The sequence below is a fragment of the Lampetra planeri genome, chromosome 54 (assembly GCF_965212315.1).
Source record: "Lampetra planeri chromosome 54, kcLamPlan1.2.h2, whole genome shotgun sequence".
Lineage (NCBI taxonomy): Eukaryota > Metazoa > Chordata > Hyperoartia > Petromyzontiformes > Petromyzontidae > Lampetra > Lampetra planeri.
In genome coordinates this window covers 2,403,897-2,421,574 of record NC_136160.1, presented here as the reverse complement: position 1 = coordinate 2,421,574, position 17,678 = coordinate 2,403,897, and the positions used below count along the sequence as shown (strand labels likewise).

The following is a 17,678-nucleotide window of genomic DNA, read 5'->3' as shown; positions in this document are numbered from 1 at the left end:
TGAGATTATTTTTTCTTCCCATGACATGTCCAGTTTTTTGTACCTCGGAGCTGGCAACCGCAGTTGGTGTGAGAACGAAAACACAAACTCCTTTTTCTGGTCATAAAAATACAGGGACTCCTCGACTTATGAACGAGTTGGGGTTCCAGAGGTCTGTACGTACGTCGAATCGTTCGTAAGTCCAACTTTACTCCTGTCGAATCCAAACACCTTGAACGGCATGTACACTAAACAAGGGGAATGACTAAATTTCGATTTAAAGCTTTCGTGACTGCAGGGATTCATCTTCTTGGTTCTTTCGGTAAAGTCACGTAGAATGGAAATAATAAAATAATAAAAATAAAACATAATAAAATAATTCTCACGACGTTTCGGCCACAACGCAAGCAGCCGTCCTCAGGTGAAGATCAGGTCTGTCGGGGAGACAGCGTCTGAATGACGCTGTCTGAATGACGCTGTCTCCCCGACAGACCTGGTCTTCACCTGAGGACGGCTGCTTGCGTTGTGGCCGAAACGTCGTGAGAATTATTTTATTATGTTTTATTTGTATTACTTTATTACTTCCCTTTTACGTGACTTTACCGAAAGAACCAACAAGAAGGGGAATGGCTTTACAAGTTGTATAATCTGACGATGTAGATGCCACTGGTTCTTTATGTACTGCAGATGTAGATGCTACCACCGCCATCTATTGCGCGGGGCGGTTGAACTTACGACTCGGTTCGAACAGGCAACTGGACATACGGACAGCTTTGTTCGTATCTCTGAACGTTTGTAAGTCGAATGTTCGTAAGTAGATGAGTCCCTGTATTCCTATTTGCCACTGACATATGATATACTTAGTGCGTAAGATTAGCCACTTTATATATGGTGCACATAGTACGATTCCTAATTTTTTTTACACACAAATCATTCCTTTGCAAACTGAATACCCTACTGCTGGAGGAAAATGAGGAGTTTGCATTAAGGAGATAGGCATTGTCGGAATCAAACGCCTATGATTTACTTCACTTCGGGGCTCAAGGTGAAAGGTTGTTGCATGCTTAGAGAACAATAAACTTTGTATCTTTAAACACAGATTCCGACTGTTGTCCTGAACAAATTTGGTGTGTGGAGAGCGCTTAAGTACGACAATTAAATTTGTACTTCCTGCAGAATGAATTCCTGGAGTCATAAGGCAGATTTGAAACGCGGAAGGACTGATACTTCTGCCGTGGCTGATCATAATTTTAATGCGGCTTGCTCACACAAACACGGTCCGTGTTCGTGGGGAAGGAGCCATCTGAGGATCCAATAAAGAAAATCCAATCAAAAGCATCACCTTGCCATACATAGCAGAGGCAACCAAAAAGGTTTCCAAAATCATGAACAAACACAAGATCCAGGTCCGATTTAACGCAGTATGTAAAATTGGTGATCTGATCTCATCCGTGAAGAACAAGATCCCTGGGTGGGGTGGGGAGGGGCTGGGTGGGGAGGGGCTGGTCACCCCGTGGTGCCCTTATAAAACTCAACGTTTAACCTACTCACGCCGGCTTGTGCCCGCCCTCACAGTCGGCCATATTTTAGGAATACACCACGCCGCCGTTGACCCTGGCCATTAACCGAGCAACCCAACGTTCCTACCAGCTCCCTCCGCAGGAATGTGTTCTTCTATAAGCAGAAAGAGTTAATTCTTGATTTGAAGCTTTCGTGACTGCAGGAATCCATACTCTTTGGTTCTTTCGGTAAAGTCACGCAGGTAGAAAATCAAATAAATCACGACGTTTCGATTGCAACACAAGCAATCATCATCAGGTTGGAAAACCACAGCAAGAAAAAATGTCCCACTTCAGCAAACAAAAAAAATTCTTGTTGTGGTTTTCCCACCTGATGACGATTGCTTGTGTTGCAATCGAAACGTCGTGATTTATTTGATTTTATACCTACGTGACTTTACCGAAAAAAACAAAAAAGTACGAACCAAAGAGCAGTGAATTCTTTATAGATTTGAAGCTTTCGTGACTGCAAGATTCATACTCTTAGGTTTTTTCGGTAACGTCACGTAAGTAAAAATAAAATAATTGTATTAATAAAATAATAATTTTATTTTTACCCCCCTCGTGCAAGAAGAATTCACTGTTAAGGTTTTTTCGGTAAAGTCACGTAGGGAAAAATAAAATAATAATTTTATTAATAAAATATTTTATTTTTACCTACGTGACTTTACCGAAAAAAAACCTAACAGTGAATTCTTCTTGCACGAGGGGGGAATTGTTATTCTGGAAGGGGACGTTGTCTTCTGGAATATTCCACTTCTGGTCCGTTCATCTTCCAGAGGCGGGGCTTGGGGAGAGGCCTTCTCGCAGCGCTCCCTGGCAACGCGGAGCGTCACAGCGACTCGATCTTACCTCCACACAAATTTACTTCTATAACTCAATAGTAATAATAAGCAAATACATTTTAATATGAGCTTCAAAACCCCCGACGCAAGGACAAGGTGAGAACGCTATCTGTGTGTTTTTTTTTTAAATTTATAAAAATTTGACTTCGTACGTGGAGCCCAAGCACCCGTTGCGCGGTCGCCCTGCCGGCTTTGGTGCTCGGGTTTCCGGCGGAGAAACCAGGCGAGGTCGGGGATCGGCTGCGGCCCGAGTCGGGCTCGGCTCATACAGTAATGAGTTTTATTCGCACAAATAACGGCAGACGTTCACCAAAACTTCACATTATCTATTCCGTTTTGTTGCTATTGTTTTCTTCCATATAACATCACGGCAAGGGGTGTAATCCAGCAGCTGAGAGAAAATGATTGATAATGATGCGGAATTAAAACAAAAATAATCGGAGCGTGTTGTTCAAGTTAAATGCGTTCACTTAAAATAACTTAACAACGGCGGGTTTTTATATATATATTGTTTTAAATTATGATTTGCTTACTGGCACTATAACAATGGCATTGACATTCATCAACGAAAGTCTCACGGAGTCTCAAGAACCCTTTGAAGGAGGGCCCTGCCGGATTGGGATGTGTGGACAAATCCATTTGTTGTAGATGCAGATTGTTTTGCTGACACGTGTAGTTTGCACGTTGGACTTCTTTCACACCGTACGTAGTCAACCACACGACAAACTAAATCCCCCCAAAAAAAACAACTGTCTGAAAGAAATTAATTTGAGGAAACTGGAAAAACCCCTGAGAAAACATTTACTTCCAAGATTCTAAAAGAACAAGGACCTCCCACTTTTGTTGTACTGGAGAAACTTAAAGGACAGAAACAAAATATCCTTTGCACAAAGTGGCAACGGTTAAGTCTCCGCTTGTATATCTAAAACCCGAAGGCTAAAATTGAACAAAACGTGGAATGACAGCAGTTTCCTGTGGAATCACAGATCCACAGATCTGGAATACCAAAAAATAAGTACACAAATATGTACTGACAGCGTACATCTTTAAAACCACAAACCAAACCTTCACACCCGTTTCCATATTAGTGCCTGGTATTCTCATGTACAAATAAAAACGTTGGTTTAGCGTACTGCGCTACATATCTGATGACCCGATTTATATCATTCTTGGGCCTTCACAAGGTCGACTCAGCCATAAATGGGTACTGGGTACAATGTGCAAATATCACTTCTCGGAAGGCAAAGATGGGCGGGCGTGGTGCTGATCACACCACCCCCTCTTGTGCCATGTCGGTCTTCATGTGTGCTCGCAAAGAGCACTTGGCCCAACAATCTGTTAAAATATTGTCCAGGGGATCTTTGTCTTTGTGTGGCTTAGCAACAAAGCCCTCATCAGTAACCCAACCAATGTCCTGGCGCCTCGCTTACCCCTGTATCGCATTCAGACATCGCACGGCCAATACGCTCACAGACACAAGTGGAGGATAAAAATCCTTCCACCTATGACTGCGGACCGGAACAACGGAGCATATGGCCATGTTCTACTCATTAAGGCCACGGAACAGCGGCGCAAAAACAATTTGTGAACTTAACAAGCACCTCCATTGAATCGCTAAAGAACCAAGGCATTGAGCTATAATATTTGTTGCTGTTCAAAACATGTTTTGCGTTACATCTGCAACTCGCCCATGGTGTGTGTCTCTGAACGTGTCTGCGTATGTGTCTGCGTACGTGTGTCTGCGTACGTGTGTCCGTGTGTGGCTTTACCGCGGTGTGACGTAGGGAGTCGCAGGCGAAGGCGGTGCAGCTGTCGGTGACCACCGTGGAGAAACACTTTGGAGAGTTGTGCCAATTGAGCGCCGGCTATGCGCGCAAAACGGCGCGACTGCGCGACAAGTCGGACCTGCTGGTGCGCGAGCTCATGGCCTACTCGGAGACGGAGCGCCCGTCTCTCAAGATGGGCCTTCGGGCCTTCGCCGAGGAGCTCTCCAAAGTGCAGGACTATCGGCAGGCTCAGGTGCTGCCACCTGTCCGTTCGTCATTTGATTAGCTATGTACATATGCACACCTGTCAACCCCTAACCTTATTACAGACCAATTCAGACCTTATTGGTCACCCCGTGCCCTTATAAATCTCAACGTTCATCCCACAAAGTCCCATCACAAGGGAGAAACACAAACAAATAGACAATTTAGTTTTTTGCCCATTTGGAAACGGCTGTACGCCGTATGGACCTGCAAACTCAATTTCCCTGTACAAGAATACGGGTAAAGCGTATGGGTTGACAGGTAAGAGGTGGATGGAGAGATGACCTTTGTAGCTTAGACACGAGTGCATTGAAACCAAGTATTTGTCAAACAATGCCCCCTTTAACTGATAATGCATGTGACGGGCCTTCATCCAGCAGTGTATTGACAACAGCGTGTATAGTGTTCGAATTAAAATTAATAGTCCAACTAAACTTTGCATTGGTAGAGGGTGCTTATATGACAACGTTCTGCTATATCAGTGCCTGTAGAACTCCCACCGCATGGAGCGAAATGGATGTCATGCCAAACAACACGTACAACCCGAAAACAGATCTGAGAGCCGTGCAGCACAACCGCGAAAATCTACGCAGTAATCCTTTGTTGTGCCCATACGGTACAGACTGTGCTGCCGCAGCAGGTGCACGAGCCAGGTGCGTTTAAACTGTACTAATAAGGGCAAGCCCTACTGACATTAATGCACCGTTCCTTTCACACGTTTACAGGTTGAGAGGCTCGAAGCCAAGGTGGTGGAACCTTTAAAGTCATACGGAGCCACCATAAAGATAAAAAGGGTAAGGTCACGCATTACAAGCACAGTTAAAGTCAGTTTAACACGTAGGCTTTCGCGACCAATATTATTCCTTGTAAAGGTTTTTGGGTTAGATCGCGTTATTTATAAATGTGTCGTAACCCTCCACCATCCGACACGGCCAAACAGTAAAAAATGTGTCACGTTTTCAAAAGACAAAAAATGCACTACCTTAGCCCACCGGTGTGTTGAGGAGTGAATCAACATCATTTAAAATTCAACATCATTTAAATTATCTTGCAGAAATTTATAGCAGCCAAATATGCATGTTAATTCTAAATGTGGAGGAAAAAACTGGGGGACCTGGAGAAAAATCAACGCGACTTCAGGGAGAGAGACACGCAAACTTCAAATATACAGGCATTGTCAGGGTCGGGATCGAACCCACGACCTCCTGTATACCAGACGACGTAGTTAACATCTCGTCACCGTGGCACCTTATAAATATGAAGTGGCGATGGTGATGATGATGATGATGACGTGCGGCCCCCCGTGTAGGAGGACCTCAAGGCCGTGCTGACGTCGCAAACCCGGGAGGCGAAGCAGATGCAGCAGCTCGAGAAGATGCGGCAGAGAAACCCGTCGGACCGACACAATATCGTATCCTTTCTGGCGCAGACCTCGCCTGAGAAAGGTCGACGCGACCGCGGGGAGAGAACGTGCCAACTCCACGCAGTAGACACGTGATGACGCGTATGCACATTTAATGTCGACCAGCCGTCCCCAACCTTTTTGTCACCAGGGACCGGTTTCGTGGAAGACAATTTTTTCACGGACCGGGGGGGGGGGGGGGGTTCATCATTGGGTCTTTCCCCCTTTTCAAAGAAGCTCTCCAGCGACGTTGCTTTTTTACTCATTGTGGCTGCTAGGGGTTAGCAGCTTGTGGGCTTACACCAACACTGTGACTGAGACAAGTGCGCAGTGCGGGAAAGAGACGCGGACGGAAGTGGTGAATAATAAAATTATGGGCGGGCCACGCGCGGACTCACCGCTCTCACCTCCTGCTGCTGTGCGGCCCGGTTCCTAACAGGCCACGGACCAGTACCGGTCCGCAGCCTGAGGGTTGGGGACCCCTGATGTAGACAACTCGAGTTGTCGTTCCCAGCGAAATCTAAGCACTCGTCGCATTCGTCAGTGCGTCGAGCGAAGTCTTTAACGCGTCAGCCGGCCGCGTCGACAACACATATCTACCGGCACAACACTGCAGTTCTTCTACCCTTAACCTTGCTTCCCGTTCGTCCAGTCTCAGGTACGTGCATAGGTCAAGGTGGGCACCACCGCTCACCACGAACAGCAGCAGGTTTATCCTCGGCCCGGCGGGGTTGTTGTGTTAATTGAGAGGGGCGAGGCGAGCGCCGCGGGTACACGTGGTGCAGGGCTTTTGTCGCAACGCTGAGAAGAACGTGGGATCATATTACCTTTTGTTTTGGCTCTCAGAGCGGCGCGGGAAAGGTACGTATTGCCCGGCCTGCGGGTGCGATCGCTGCGCTTTTAGAGAGTAGAGGATTCCCTCGTTATTGGCAAGGGAGACGTGCCGGAGATGCTCGTTCATAGCAAATTTCTCGGATAATGATATTGGCCAAAGGTAATGAATTACCTTGAATATATAAATCACTTTCCTGCGTCACATTCTCTCTCATCACGTGGATAACATGAATCATGGATAGCAAGTTCGTGAATAACGAGGGAATACTGTGGATGTGTTGAGGGCACGTTGTCGTCTGCGTGCTGCCTATAGGCTTAGTACCTGTCAAGGCTACGGTCAGTAGAAATCTGCAGAAGCACTGCCGTTTTTAAACGCTTAAAATGCATTGGTATATCCACTGAAATGGGTATTCTTAATTCCACAGTACTGCCACTCTTGACGTGACAATTTATGATGTATTCACTCCTGATAATAATAACAAGAAGGAGAGAAGTTATTGTAAATCGAGTGTTAAGATTATGGAAAATCTCATTGTAGGAAAACCCAGAGTGACATTCTGTTGCTTCTGCATATTAATACTGACCCAGGAATATGCCCTCTGTCACCTCACTGCGCCTGTTTGCATAGACGACTGTTGCACTCTGCACATGAGTAATGCCATTGCACCATTTCGGCTTTTAACTCACAAAAGGGCACCCTCACCGGCTGTTGTTTCATCCATCCCATAGTGCCGTGCGGAGCTGTGTATGAGACAGGGCTGGCATTTGAAAGTGTCGCAAGTGTCACCAATACATACCTGTCAACCCCTTATCAGTGCCTACCGTATTACAGACCAATTTAGACCTTATTATTCACCCCGTACCCTTATAAATCTCAACGTTCATCCTACAAAGTCCTGTTTGGAGGAAGAAACAAAAAAAATAGACAATCTTTTTCTTTTAAACTCAATTTCCATGTACAGGTATGCCAATTCTGCGATGTGATGTAACAAGAAGCGGAGGACTCTTGACATGCAGCGTTAAGTGTTTCAAGTCGAGGCTAACTTTGGACAAAAGCATTGATTTCCGAAGACTGACTTTACCCTTCTCGAATCACCTTTGGTGTCGAGTTTTGCATGACCTCTTTGCGGTTATTCCCCTCGTAAACATCGCAAGCAAAATGTGCAGGCATGGACTCGTCTTAGCACTGCCTCGTATAATTTACTTGTGTACTCTGCGTCTTCTGTAGGCAGTAAAAACCACGTAGCATAATCGGCCTCGACTGGCAGACATAATATCCATTTGCAGCACCATATACATGGAAATCTTAAACCCTTATGCATCAGTGGGCAAAGCCTACAATCATAAACTAAACTATTTTATTTACCAGGTAAAGCCCACTGAGCTATTAACTCTTTTTTAGAAGCGACCTGGCCACAAATGATAAGAAGTGGCTTACGTGGGCATTTATAGCAGTCAAATAACCCAAACGCATGTTTCTAAATGTGGAGGGAAAAACCGGAGGACCCGGATAAAAATCCACGCGACCACGGGGAGAGAGACAACATGCAAACTCCAAATACTCAGCAGGTGTCGGGTTCGGGATTGAACCCACGACCCCGTGCATACCGGGCGAGGGAGATAACATCTAGCCACCATTAGAGGGCCAGGAATTCGGTTCCCAAAGTCCGCGCTGAACGGCGGCTCTTGCGCGGTGACTCGCAGGCAGAGACGGAGCTGCAGCGCGCCACGGTGGACGCAGCGCGCTCGTCCCGGCAGCTGGAGGAGACCATCAACGAGTTTGAGCGGCAGAAAATCAAGGACATCAAGGTGAAGTCCACCCTCTCACGAGCTGAACATGAGTGCACCCTCGCACCGGCCGAACATGGGTTCACCCTCGCACCAGCCGAACATGAGTCAACCCTCGCACCAGCCGAACATGAGTCAACCCTCGCACCAGCCGAACATGAGTCAACCCTCGCACCAGCTGAACATGAGTCCACCCTCGCACCGGCCGAACATGGGTCCACCCTCGCACCAGCCGAACATGAGTTCACCCTCACACCAGCCGAACATGAGTTCACCCTCACACCAGCCGAACATGAGTCAACCCTCGCACCAGCCGAACATGGGTCCACCCTCGCATCGGCCGAACATGAGTGCACCCTCGCACCAGCTGTGTGAGGGCAACAAACTAAACACAAAAAATAACTCCATGGAAATGAGTTTTCAACATAGAAAGTGATGACAGCGACGACGGTGCCGATTTGCACGCCCCCTCCCTGTCCGCTGTGCAGAAGATCCTGTGCGACTTTGTGACGGTGGAGATGGTGTTTCACGCCAAGGCGCTGGAGGTGTACTCGCAAGCTTACCATCACATGCACGCCGTGAATGAGGAGAGTGACCTCGAGGTGACCGAGACAGCGATAAGGCATATTTGTGTTTACACTTCAACCCGTGTTACACAGCTGCGTAAGGTTTAACGATTGTGCTCACCATATGAGTTTTTCGGGGATGTGACCGCACGTTGCTGGGCGCGACATCCGATGGTTTCGCTTCACGTGCTGGGAACTTCTTCGCGAACTAGATTGAGTTCCTTCCCACTTGATAATTGTTTTTTTACCCTTTTATCTGGCAACAAAACTGACACCTTTTTTTACAAGGAGTCATGTTTGCTTTGACTACAATACCTGCGGTCGGAATGCAAACAAAAAGCACAACTCTGATGATGTATGCACTGTCTTTGAAATTGATTGGTCTACACCCGAGACAGCTTTTCTTAGAGCCTAGTCTCACATGGTGTTGGACCAGATGACGCCAAAAGGTGTCAGTTTTGTTGCCAGATAAAAGGGTAAAAAAACAATTATCATATTTTGCTACTGGCAAAGGAAGTTCCAATGGTGTAAATCCTTCCCACTTGTTCAGGAAATGAATTCGCTCCCAAAAAGATGTTCGGCGTGACACCTGATATTTTTTTTATCCCAACATCTTGGGGAGATTTTTTGTGAAGTCTTCACTCGTGAACGGAGACTGCCGTTCGCAGTGCGGATACCGCTACACGCCAATTGACACTTTTTATTCGTACGCCGCTAATGAGCATCCTATATTTGCAATCGTAACTTGTACATTTGGAATTATTTATTGGAGGAAATTTTAAATGCCGGTATATGTATGCAAATGTTGGGTTTCTTTTTGACAGGCATTCCTCAATACCCTGCGGCCCTCCGACTACCAGGCACGCCTTGACACGGTTCTGCAGAACTCTCAGTCCACCCTCAACGGCACCAGTTCGCCCCAGCCAATGGCAAGGTCTCAGGTACCGTGTGCGGCCTCATGGTATCAAACTCTTGAGATTTTTTATTTTATTTTACCAGGCTAAGGCCCTTCCGAGCTGTATAGCTCTGAAGCTACGTGGCCATCACAAATGATGCAGCTCAACGCAGTGGCTTATCGCGTGGAAATTTATAGCGGCCAATTGCTCTAAACGTGTGATGTTGATCCTATATGTGGAGGGAAAAATCGGAGGACCCGGGAAAAAATCTACGCGACCACAGGCGGAGGGAGACATGCAGACTCCAAATATACAGCAGGCGTCGGGGTCGGGAACGACCCCACGACCTCCTGTATACCAGGCGAGGAGTTATCTGCCTCGCCTGGTATACAGGAGGTCGTGGGGTCGATCCCGCCACTGGGGCGCCCCTGCCATCGTGTAACTGTTGGTACGCCGGACTTGCAATCCAGAGGTTGCCAGTTCGATTCGACCTCCCGGCATGGCAGTTGAAACAACGGTGCGAGTTTCTTACATCCCCTCCACTGCCCACTCAGCAGTGTGACAGCATACACTGCAGTCATTCGGCTGGCTGGTCACGTGTGGTGGGGTAAAGGGCGAGTTACTCAGACCCCTTTCAGGACGTTTGGCAAGCGTGGAAGTGTAGGCCAAATATGCTCGAGAAGGGCTTTCGAGCTTCCTGGAGTTGAAGGCCTTTCCAGAGAGCAGTGGCGTGAGGGAGCAATTGTAGGGCTGTGCCTTTACCTTCTCAAAATGTATGGAACAGTCGGGGGGGGGGGGGTAATCACATGGCTATCACTATCCTCAATCGCAGCTGTGAAATATGTTTTTGGCAAATTCTACAGACGTGTATCATCCTCCTTAAGCGCTTTCATGAACGGATCTTTTTTCTTTTTGCAGACGGGTGCTGCTGGCACACAGCGCAACAACGCGAGGCGTTTGGAAGATGACGACGATGATGATGATGACGACGACGACGAAGATGATGATGATGACGACGATGATGATGATGAAGATGAAGACCAACTTCAGGACGTGACATCGGAAGATTTGGATAACCGGCAGAGTGGCAGTCGGCGCTAGATGATGAATTTCACACACAGTCAATGCCTATGAAATTGTAACATTTCATGTTTATAAAGAGCCCAGTGTAGAGACTTGAGTCACCAAACCTCATATAATTTCATTTAAACATTAAAATTTAAACTTGTCCCTTTACTTAAATGAACAATAGGCAGTATTCTGGGCCGGTGATGGAAATGCAGCATTTCTCTGGTCGGAACCAGTCTGTCCATAGTAGTTCTTATTTTACTGCCTGGAGTAATGATAGGCTGAGTGGATCCTTGATCACAATTTAAACTCAAGACATTTTAAAAGCTAATCGGATGCTCTGCCACTACTCCACATGGCTAGCCGTCTTTTTATTATTTTTGTATTTTTATCCCCCAAAGTGTTATCCTGATTGTGCTATTGGGGTCATGTCATGAGAAAAATTTCATAAGGAGCTCTAGCAAGCCGATTGAAGTGGACATCACAAAGATGCCTCTTGAGATCCCTTCATTTGCCCTCTGGTCCACACAAAATAACTCGGCAGGCAATATCTGTCCCTTCACATAAAAAAACCTCCGTAGAGTGCACGTTAAACAAAACGGAATATATTCTAGACCACACAGTGCTCGCTACACTTTTTCACCAGTAGGAGACACCCTTTGCTTGCAACAGAGTCTTGTTCAGCAACAGTTCTCCGAGCTGTAAGTAATCAAAATTAATTGCGTGAAAGTGAATGTATTCTTGGGTTATTTCGGTAAAGTCACGTAGGTAAAAAAATGAAAATTAAAATTTATAAAAGTCAAATAAAATAAAAATCACGACGTTTTTTTATTTTACTTTTATCAATTTTAATTTTTTACCTACGTGACTTTACCGAAAAAACCCAAGAATATGAATCCTTGCAGTCACGAAAGCTTCAAATCTAAAAGTGAATGTAGTGGGGTTTCTTCTTTTTGTGTGCAGTCCATTGGCGACCATGCCTGAGATCCATAGGCTCGCTCCACTTAAAAAAAAATTTCGGTCTGTTAGCGGGCTCGCTGGATGACGCGGCTGCCTGGATTTAAATCCATGATCTCGGCAGCGCTGGCTCGGCCGCTCTTGATTTCCTGAGCCACCCCGGGCACCCTCCCGGTCCAGGCGTCTTTTTGTTTGTTTTTAAAGAGGCGTTTGAACATACAAACCCATACGATGTCCGTTCCGTTTTAAGTGTCGAGAAAAAAAAGATGCAGTGCAGTGCGATTGGACGTCGAAAAACTGACACTTTTTATTTACAAAAAAATTTGATGGCGATTTTGAGTGGCAGATTTTGGTGAGGAGCCTACATATGTGAAGAATTAAAAAATGAGCAAAATAGATTCATGTACCGGCTGCCAGCGTATTGGCAGCCAATCTAAGTACGGTAAAATTCCGCTTGATTGTCCCCATTGTCTACACTGGCCTCTTTGAGTAGATGATGTCTTAGTCTTTTACGCCATTCAATTGCCTTTGTGAGATGTCTCACATCGATGCCAAAATCTTCACACATTCCACGCGTTTCGGTTCACGGGCGCGATTGAAGGTTCAACTATTGCAGCCTTTAGCGTAACCACTTCTACACCATTGGTACCTCATTTGCCAGTAAAAAATATGATAATTGTTTTTTTACCCTTTTATCTGGCAACAAAACTGACACCTTTTTTTACGAGGAGTCATGTTTGCATAGACCACAATACCTGCAGTCATAATGCAAACAAAAAACACAACTCTGATAATGTATGCACTGTCCTTGAAGTTGATTGGTCCACACCCGAGACAGCTTGAGACTAGGCTCTAAGGAAAGCTGTGGACCAATCAACTTCAAGGACAGTGCATACATTATCAGAGTTATGTTTTTTGTTTGCATTATGACTGCAGGTATTGTGGTCTATGCAAACATGACTCCTCGTAAAAAAAGGTGTCAGTTTTGTTGCCAGATAAAAGGGTAAAAAAACAATTATCGTAACCACTTCTGTCATCGCTTTTCGGGGGTTTGCTGCGCGATGTACAACCCACGGCTCTCCGGTGTGTTTCGCCTGGTCGTGTCGCGGTATGTCGGACATCTTTCCGATCGAAACGCGGTGCAGGCCGAAATCGCGTCGGAGAGAGATGTGCACGGCGCGGTCGTGACAAACCTACGCGGCTATGTAAAGCGCAGTTCCAATGTTTGTTCATTCAGCAGAAGGCACCCGTTAAAGTTATACCCTCGCCGCTGCTTGTCATATGCAAGTGTCGCATTTACAAGTTTGTAAATGCGGTCAACGTTGCTTATCCAAACTTGCGTATCCACCCTGACCAGTTAACCGCCCTCACTCGGTGCAGTATTTGCCCGCACGGAGTAAGTTTTAACTTTTTCTAAAGATGTTCACATGTCTGACCTTTTTAACATATCCACCGAGACCTCGGTCCCCCGGTGAGTCGGATATGCGACGTTGGACCGTCAGCAGGGATTCTCAATCTCGCCACCCACGATCGCAGTTTGCAATTCTACAAATCCTTCCATACGAAGGCAGACAACAATACAGAATGACAATGCAAATTCATTGTTTGTTTCCGAGATTGTAGTTCTATATATATATTACAATGTCTAGTTAAATGTAGATAATGCATATGTTGCAGAAGAGTTTAAGAATGTGCACTAAATGCTACACATTGGTATACTTTCATAACCGTAATCACCACAATTTAAAAGGAAAATAAAACAAATTGTAACCATGTGACGGTTAAAATGTCCAAAAAAAACAATGAAAATCGGACCATTTAAAGCATTGTCTCACGACAACGACCAAAATCTCCCACTGCAACCATCAAAAACTGAAAAAGTTGCCGGTGGCAAGTCGTCCGAACAGAGCACGCCAATCAAACACTATCCCTTCCCAAAACCTCCAGCCAACAACGAATCAAGCAGCCACTCACCCTGACCCGAGGCTTGGGGGCTACATTCCTTTTCTCTTAACGAAATCCGAATGGGAACATTCATTTCAAGTAGCCCTTGGTGGGTGCCGCACACCACCGCCGTTGTGTCCACCGATAACGCGAGAGGAATAACGAGAGGATTTCACCTTTTGCCACGATTGTGCGTTGCCCACGGAAGCACCCTCCGCCCGCCCGCTTGCTCGCAAATTGGCTTCGACCCGCAATTCCCACGCGTTTGGAGACGCTGTCGTGGATTATAATCAATTTCTCTCGCCCAGGAAAGCCACCCCCAGAGTCCCGAAGATTTCTGCCGGGAGTGTTTTGCATTTGGGATATTTCGCCATCACCAGGTTTATTATTGTATTGTTTGTTTTCGCTGTGAGAGGAAACTGGGGAACTTGGAGGTCACCCATGCAGAAAGGTGGGGGGCGAGAGGGCATACACATCCCACACAGAAAGGTGATTCAATCAGGAATCTAACCGAGGCCCTTGTGAGGCACACGGTGTTAACCGCTCGTGTTACAGACGTGCTTCTGCAGCCCTTTGGAACGCTCTAACGATGTGAGGTAGCCACTGGAGCTTATGCACTTTTAACATCATCTAGCTTGAGAACTCATTTCTTTAGAACTGCTTTTTGTGTTGTCCTTCCCACCGCGCCTCCGATTAGCGCGGTTGGCTACGTACGGTGCGAAAGAAGTTAAACATGTACATGCGCCACCCGATTGTGGGCCGCTGCAGAGTGACAGGCCTCTTGTGGTCAGGGGTCATAGGTCGCCCAACCCTGACCTTATTACCGCTCCCCAAATGCCAACTTCTGCCCCTTTGCCAAGGCCCCCCATTTACTGTCCGTCGTTTGGTGTTCGTGGCACAAGTCTGGTACTGTAACAGTAAACTGGGACAATTCTTAAATGGTGATGTGTTAAGGTCAACTCTCTCTCACGCTCATGTGCGTGTGGTGTGTGTTGGCGATTGAGTATTTGAGGCGTCTGTGCACTGTTCCGTGCGTTGCTTTTTCCTTAATTCCATGGGCGTTTACGGTGTGTCACGCCTTGGTAAAAAAAAATGAATGTAGCACTGTAATAACAACAGTCCTTATTCACGGAAAGACTCGTTCGGCGTTAATGCGCCCATTTTCAGGAACGCGCTCACGTGGTGTTTATTTTTTGTTATGCATTTGAATTGCGGGAGGATATCGGGTTGACGGAGAAAACCCCGCGAGTCGCCATCGATTCAGCCGCGGTCTTCGCAACCGCAGCGACGCACTCCTCGCCCCAAAATCGTCGCCGCCACCTCTCGCGCGATCCTGCGATGCAGCAATCCATGCCAGCAGCTGCACACACCGCGAGATAAATTCATCGCTCCGTCTCCGCGTGCTTGCGCTGCCCGCTCCGTCATCGGTTCTTGACCGTCGGTCATCGTCCGCCTTGCAAAGTCACGTGTGCCTTGTGCGCGTACCCACTTTACAAAAGTTTTAGGGGGTTTTGCCTCGGAACCCCCCTTTGTACGTTCTCGAATTCACGAGTCCCTCGTTATGTCTCTCAACGCGTTGCCAAGTCGGCTTCTCTGCCAAGTAGTGCCGCAGGTAGTGTGACACTGCTAAAAAAACACCCATATGAGGCAATAGCTCTGCAAGGTGTCTCCACGTGGTGAGTAACACGCTTGCTGGACAGTGCTTGTCATCTTAAAGGCATTTTATTTAGTCTGCAATGAGTTCCAAAGCACCTGGCAGTGTCTTCGCGTGATCCCAAAGCCAGTAGTATGTACATGTATGTTGAACTTCTTTCGCAACGTACGGAACCAATCGTGCTATTCGGAGGTGCGGGAAAAGTACAAACAAAACTATAGACATCAAAAAGTTCTAAAGAAATGAGTTTTAGATTAATGTCCGCATCTCCATTCTCAGAGTTATTGAAGAACACCACTTTTTTCACGACAATTGGAAAGTTTAATGAAAAAGGTACCCCAAGACCGCTTACACGTTGACGGCAAGGAGAAATATCGAGATGTGCAGGGGCCAAACTGAATAATTCTATTACACAGACATCTGCAAAACGGTTTGCAAAAGAATGAGAAATACATTTGAGAACGCAACACATTTTTCACGACTAAAATGTTTATGGAGCATTTCATGAATATGGTATGCATTCGTAATTCGTTTTACTGGCGTGCCAAGTTTAGTTCAAATATAGTTTAGAGGAATTAATGGTTTGACCACTTTATCAAATGCATTCGTTTTGCATTCCATGTTCGGCATACTTTAAAACCGTTTAGAAAGTGTCACGTGCATATCTCAAATACACGAAGTGTATGCATCTCGTCCCCGTACTAACTTTTCTTTCATAGCTTTGTACTTTACTGCTATGGGTGGAGCGGTGGTGCAGCGGTTAGCACATTTCACTGTGAACCCAGCAACCTGATATCGATTCCTGGCCATGACCGACATGATCACAGTTTGGTCAAGTATGGTTAAACTACCCTTCTGATTGTAGGGCGTGGGGAGGCATTCATTCGGCAGTGGATTATGAAATGCTTCACATGAGAAGTGCTTGCATTAACTAGATTCACATGCCTTAAAACAGAGGCAGTCAAGCTGTGAGTTAATGCTATTCAGTGGGGGGGGGGGGGGGCTTATTGTATACATTGATTGACAGGCGACTAATAGCAGCATGAATTAATTGAGGGGTGTCCTGGAATAATCTACTGCCCTCCACTCACTCTCCCCTCCCGTCTCACTCCACTCCCCTCCACACACACTCTCCCAGCTCTTCCCCCCTCACTGCACTCCCCGTCCACGCACTATCCCAGCTCTCTCTATTCATCTCACTTTGCTCCCCCTTTCGCTCGCCCTCCTATCTCTCCCCTCACTCCACTCGCCCTCCGTTACACGCACTCTAATACCTCTCCCCTCTCATCAGTCTACTCCCCAGACGTCCTTACTGTTGACTCCCTTGCCCTCGTTCTAGACTAGGCTCAAGGCCGTCCACATTTTCCTCTATGACCGACCACTATTTCTGTGCATAACAACGCATATGGGAAGGGCGCTGTTAGCCACCATCTGTTACACGATATTCTATTACAGCATCGAGGGGGGAGGGGGTACACTAACCTTTTTTTATTTAGCAAGGAAGTGTGACACCAGTCACATAGCTTTTAAGTGTGCAAGAGGGAGAGGCCCCAAGCGTTTGGCTACATCGAGAGGGAGATGGGTTGGGGGGGGGGCATTTAATTCCTTGCACCAAGGCGCATGCCAACCGCGCTGCGCCACTGAGACAGCGAGGAGGAGGTTCGCTGCTCGTCATCATCCGTCTGGAATTCCCCCTGCACAGTCGCGTCTGGCTTAAAGTAAGCAGCAGCAGCATTGAACGTGGGTGGTGGTGGGTGGGTCGATGGGGGCCATGGGGTGGATGGTCCCGTACGTGGCTTGATGTACTTTCGCAAATCCCCGCATTGTGCTGCACCTGGCTGCAGGTCGCCGAGCGAATCAGCATTTTTTTGTTTTTACTCGCGAGGTAGGGAGAGGGCGACACGGCTGACATCGTGATTTGACGGTAATGCTTGTTGAGGTTGAGTGATGATGACGACAGTGATGATAATACGATTTTGACGATTTGGTTTTCAGTTTAATTTATTAGGATTTTCCCTGTGAGCCATTCGGCTCTTGATTTGGGTTCAACCGCAACAAACAATACAATAACAAAATACACCTAAAATTAATGGCAGTGCTGCTGCTGCTGATGATGATAACGAGGGTGGCAACTGTGATGATGATAATGATGACGG

The 17,678-nt window shown here is 46.7% G+C and overlaps 1 protein-coding gene across 1 annotated transcript; it reads left to right on the top strand.

The window, feature by feature from the left end:
• The first annotated feature begins 2,296 nt into the window (after positions 1 to 2,296).
• On the top strand, positions 2,297 to 14,807 carry LOC144735067 (CBY1-interacting BAR domain-containing protein 1-B-like). Its single transcript, XM_078617463.1, has 9 exons — positions 2,297 to 2,479; positions 4,168 to 4,402; positions 5,139 to 5,207; positions 5,723 to 5,824; positions 6,468 to 6,473; positions 8,354 to 8,458; positions 8,926 to 9,039; positions 9,828 to 9,944; positions 10,818 to 14,807. The coding sequence occupies exons 1-9, from the start codon at positions 2,448 to 2,450 to the stop codon at positions 10,998 to 11,000; spliced, it is 963 nt and encodes a 320-aa protein (XP_078473589.1). The 5' UTR covers positions 2,297 to 2,447; the 3' UTR covers positions 11,001 to 14,807.
• Positions 14,808 to 17,678: the final 2,871 nt, after the last annotated feature.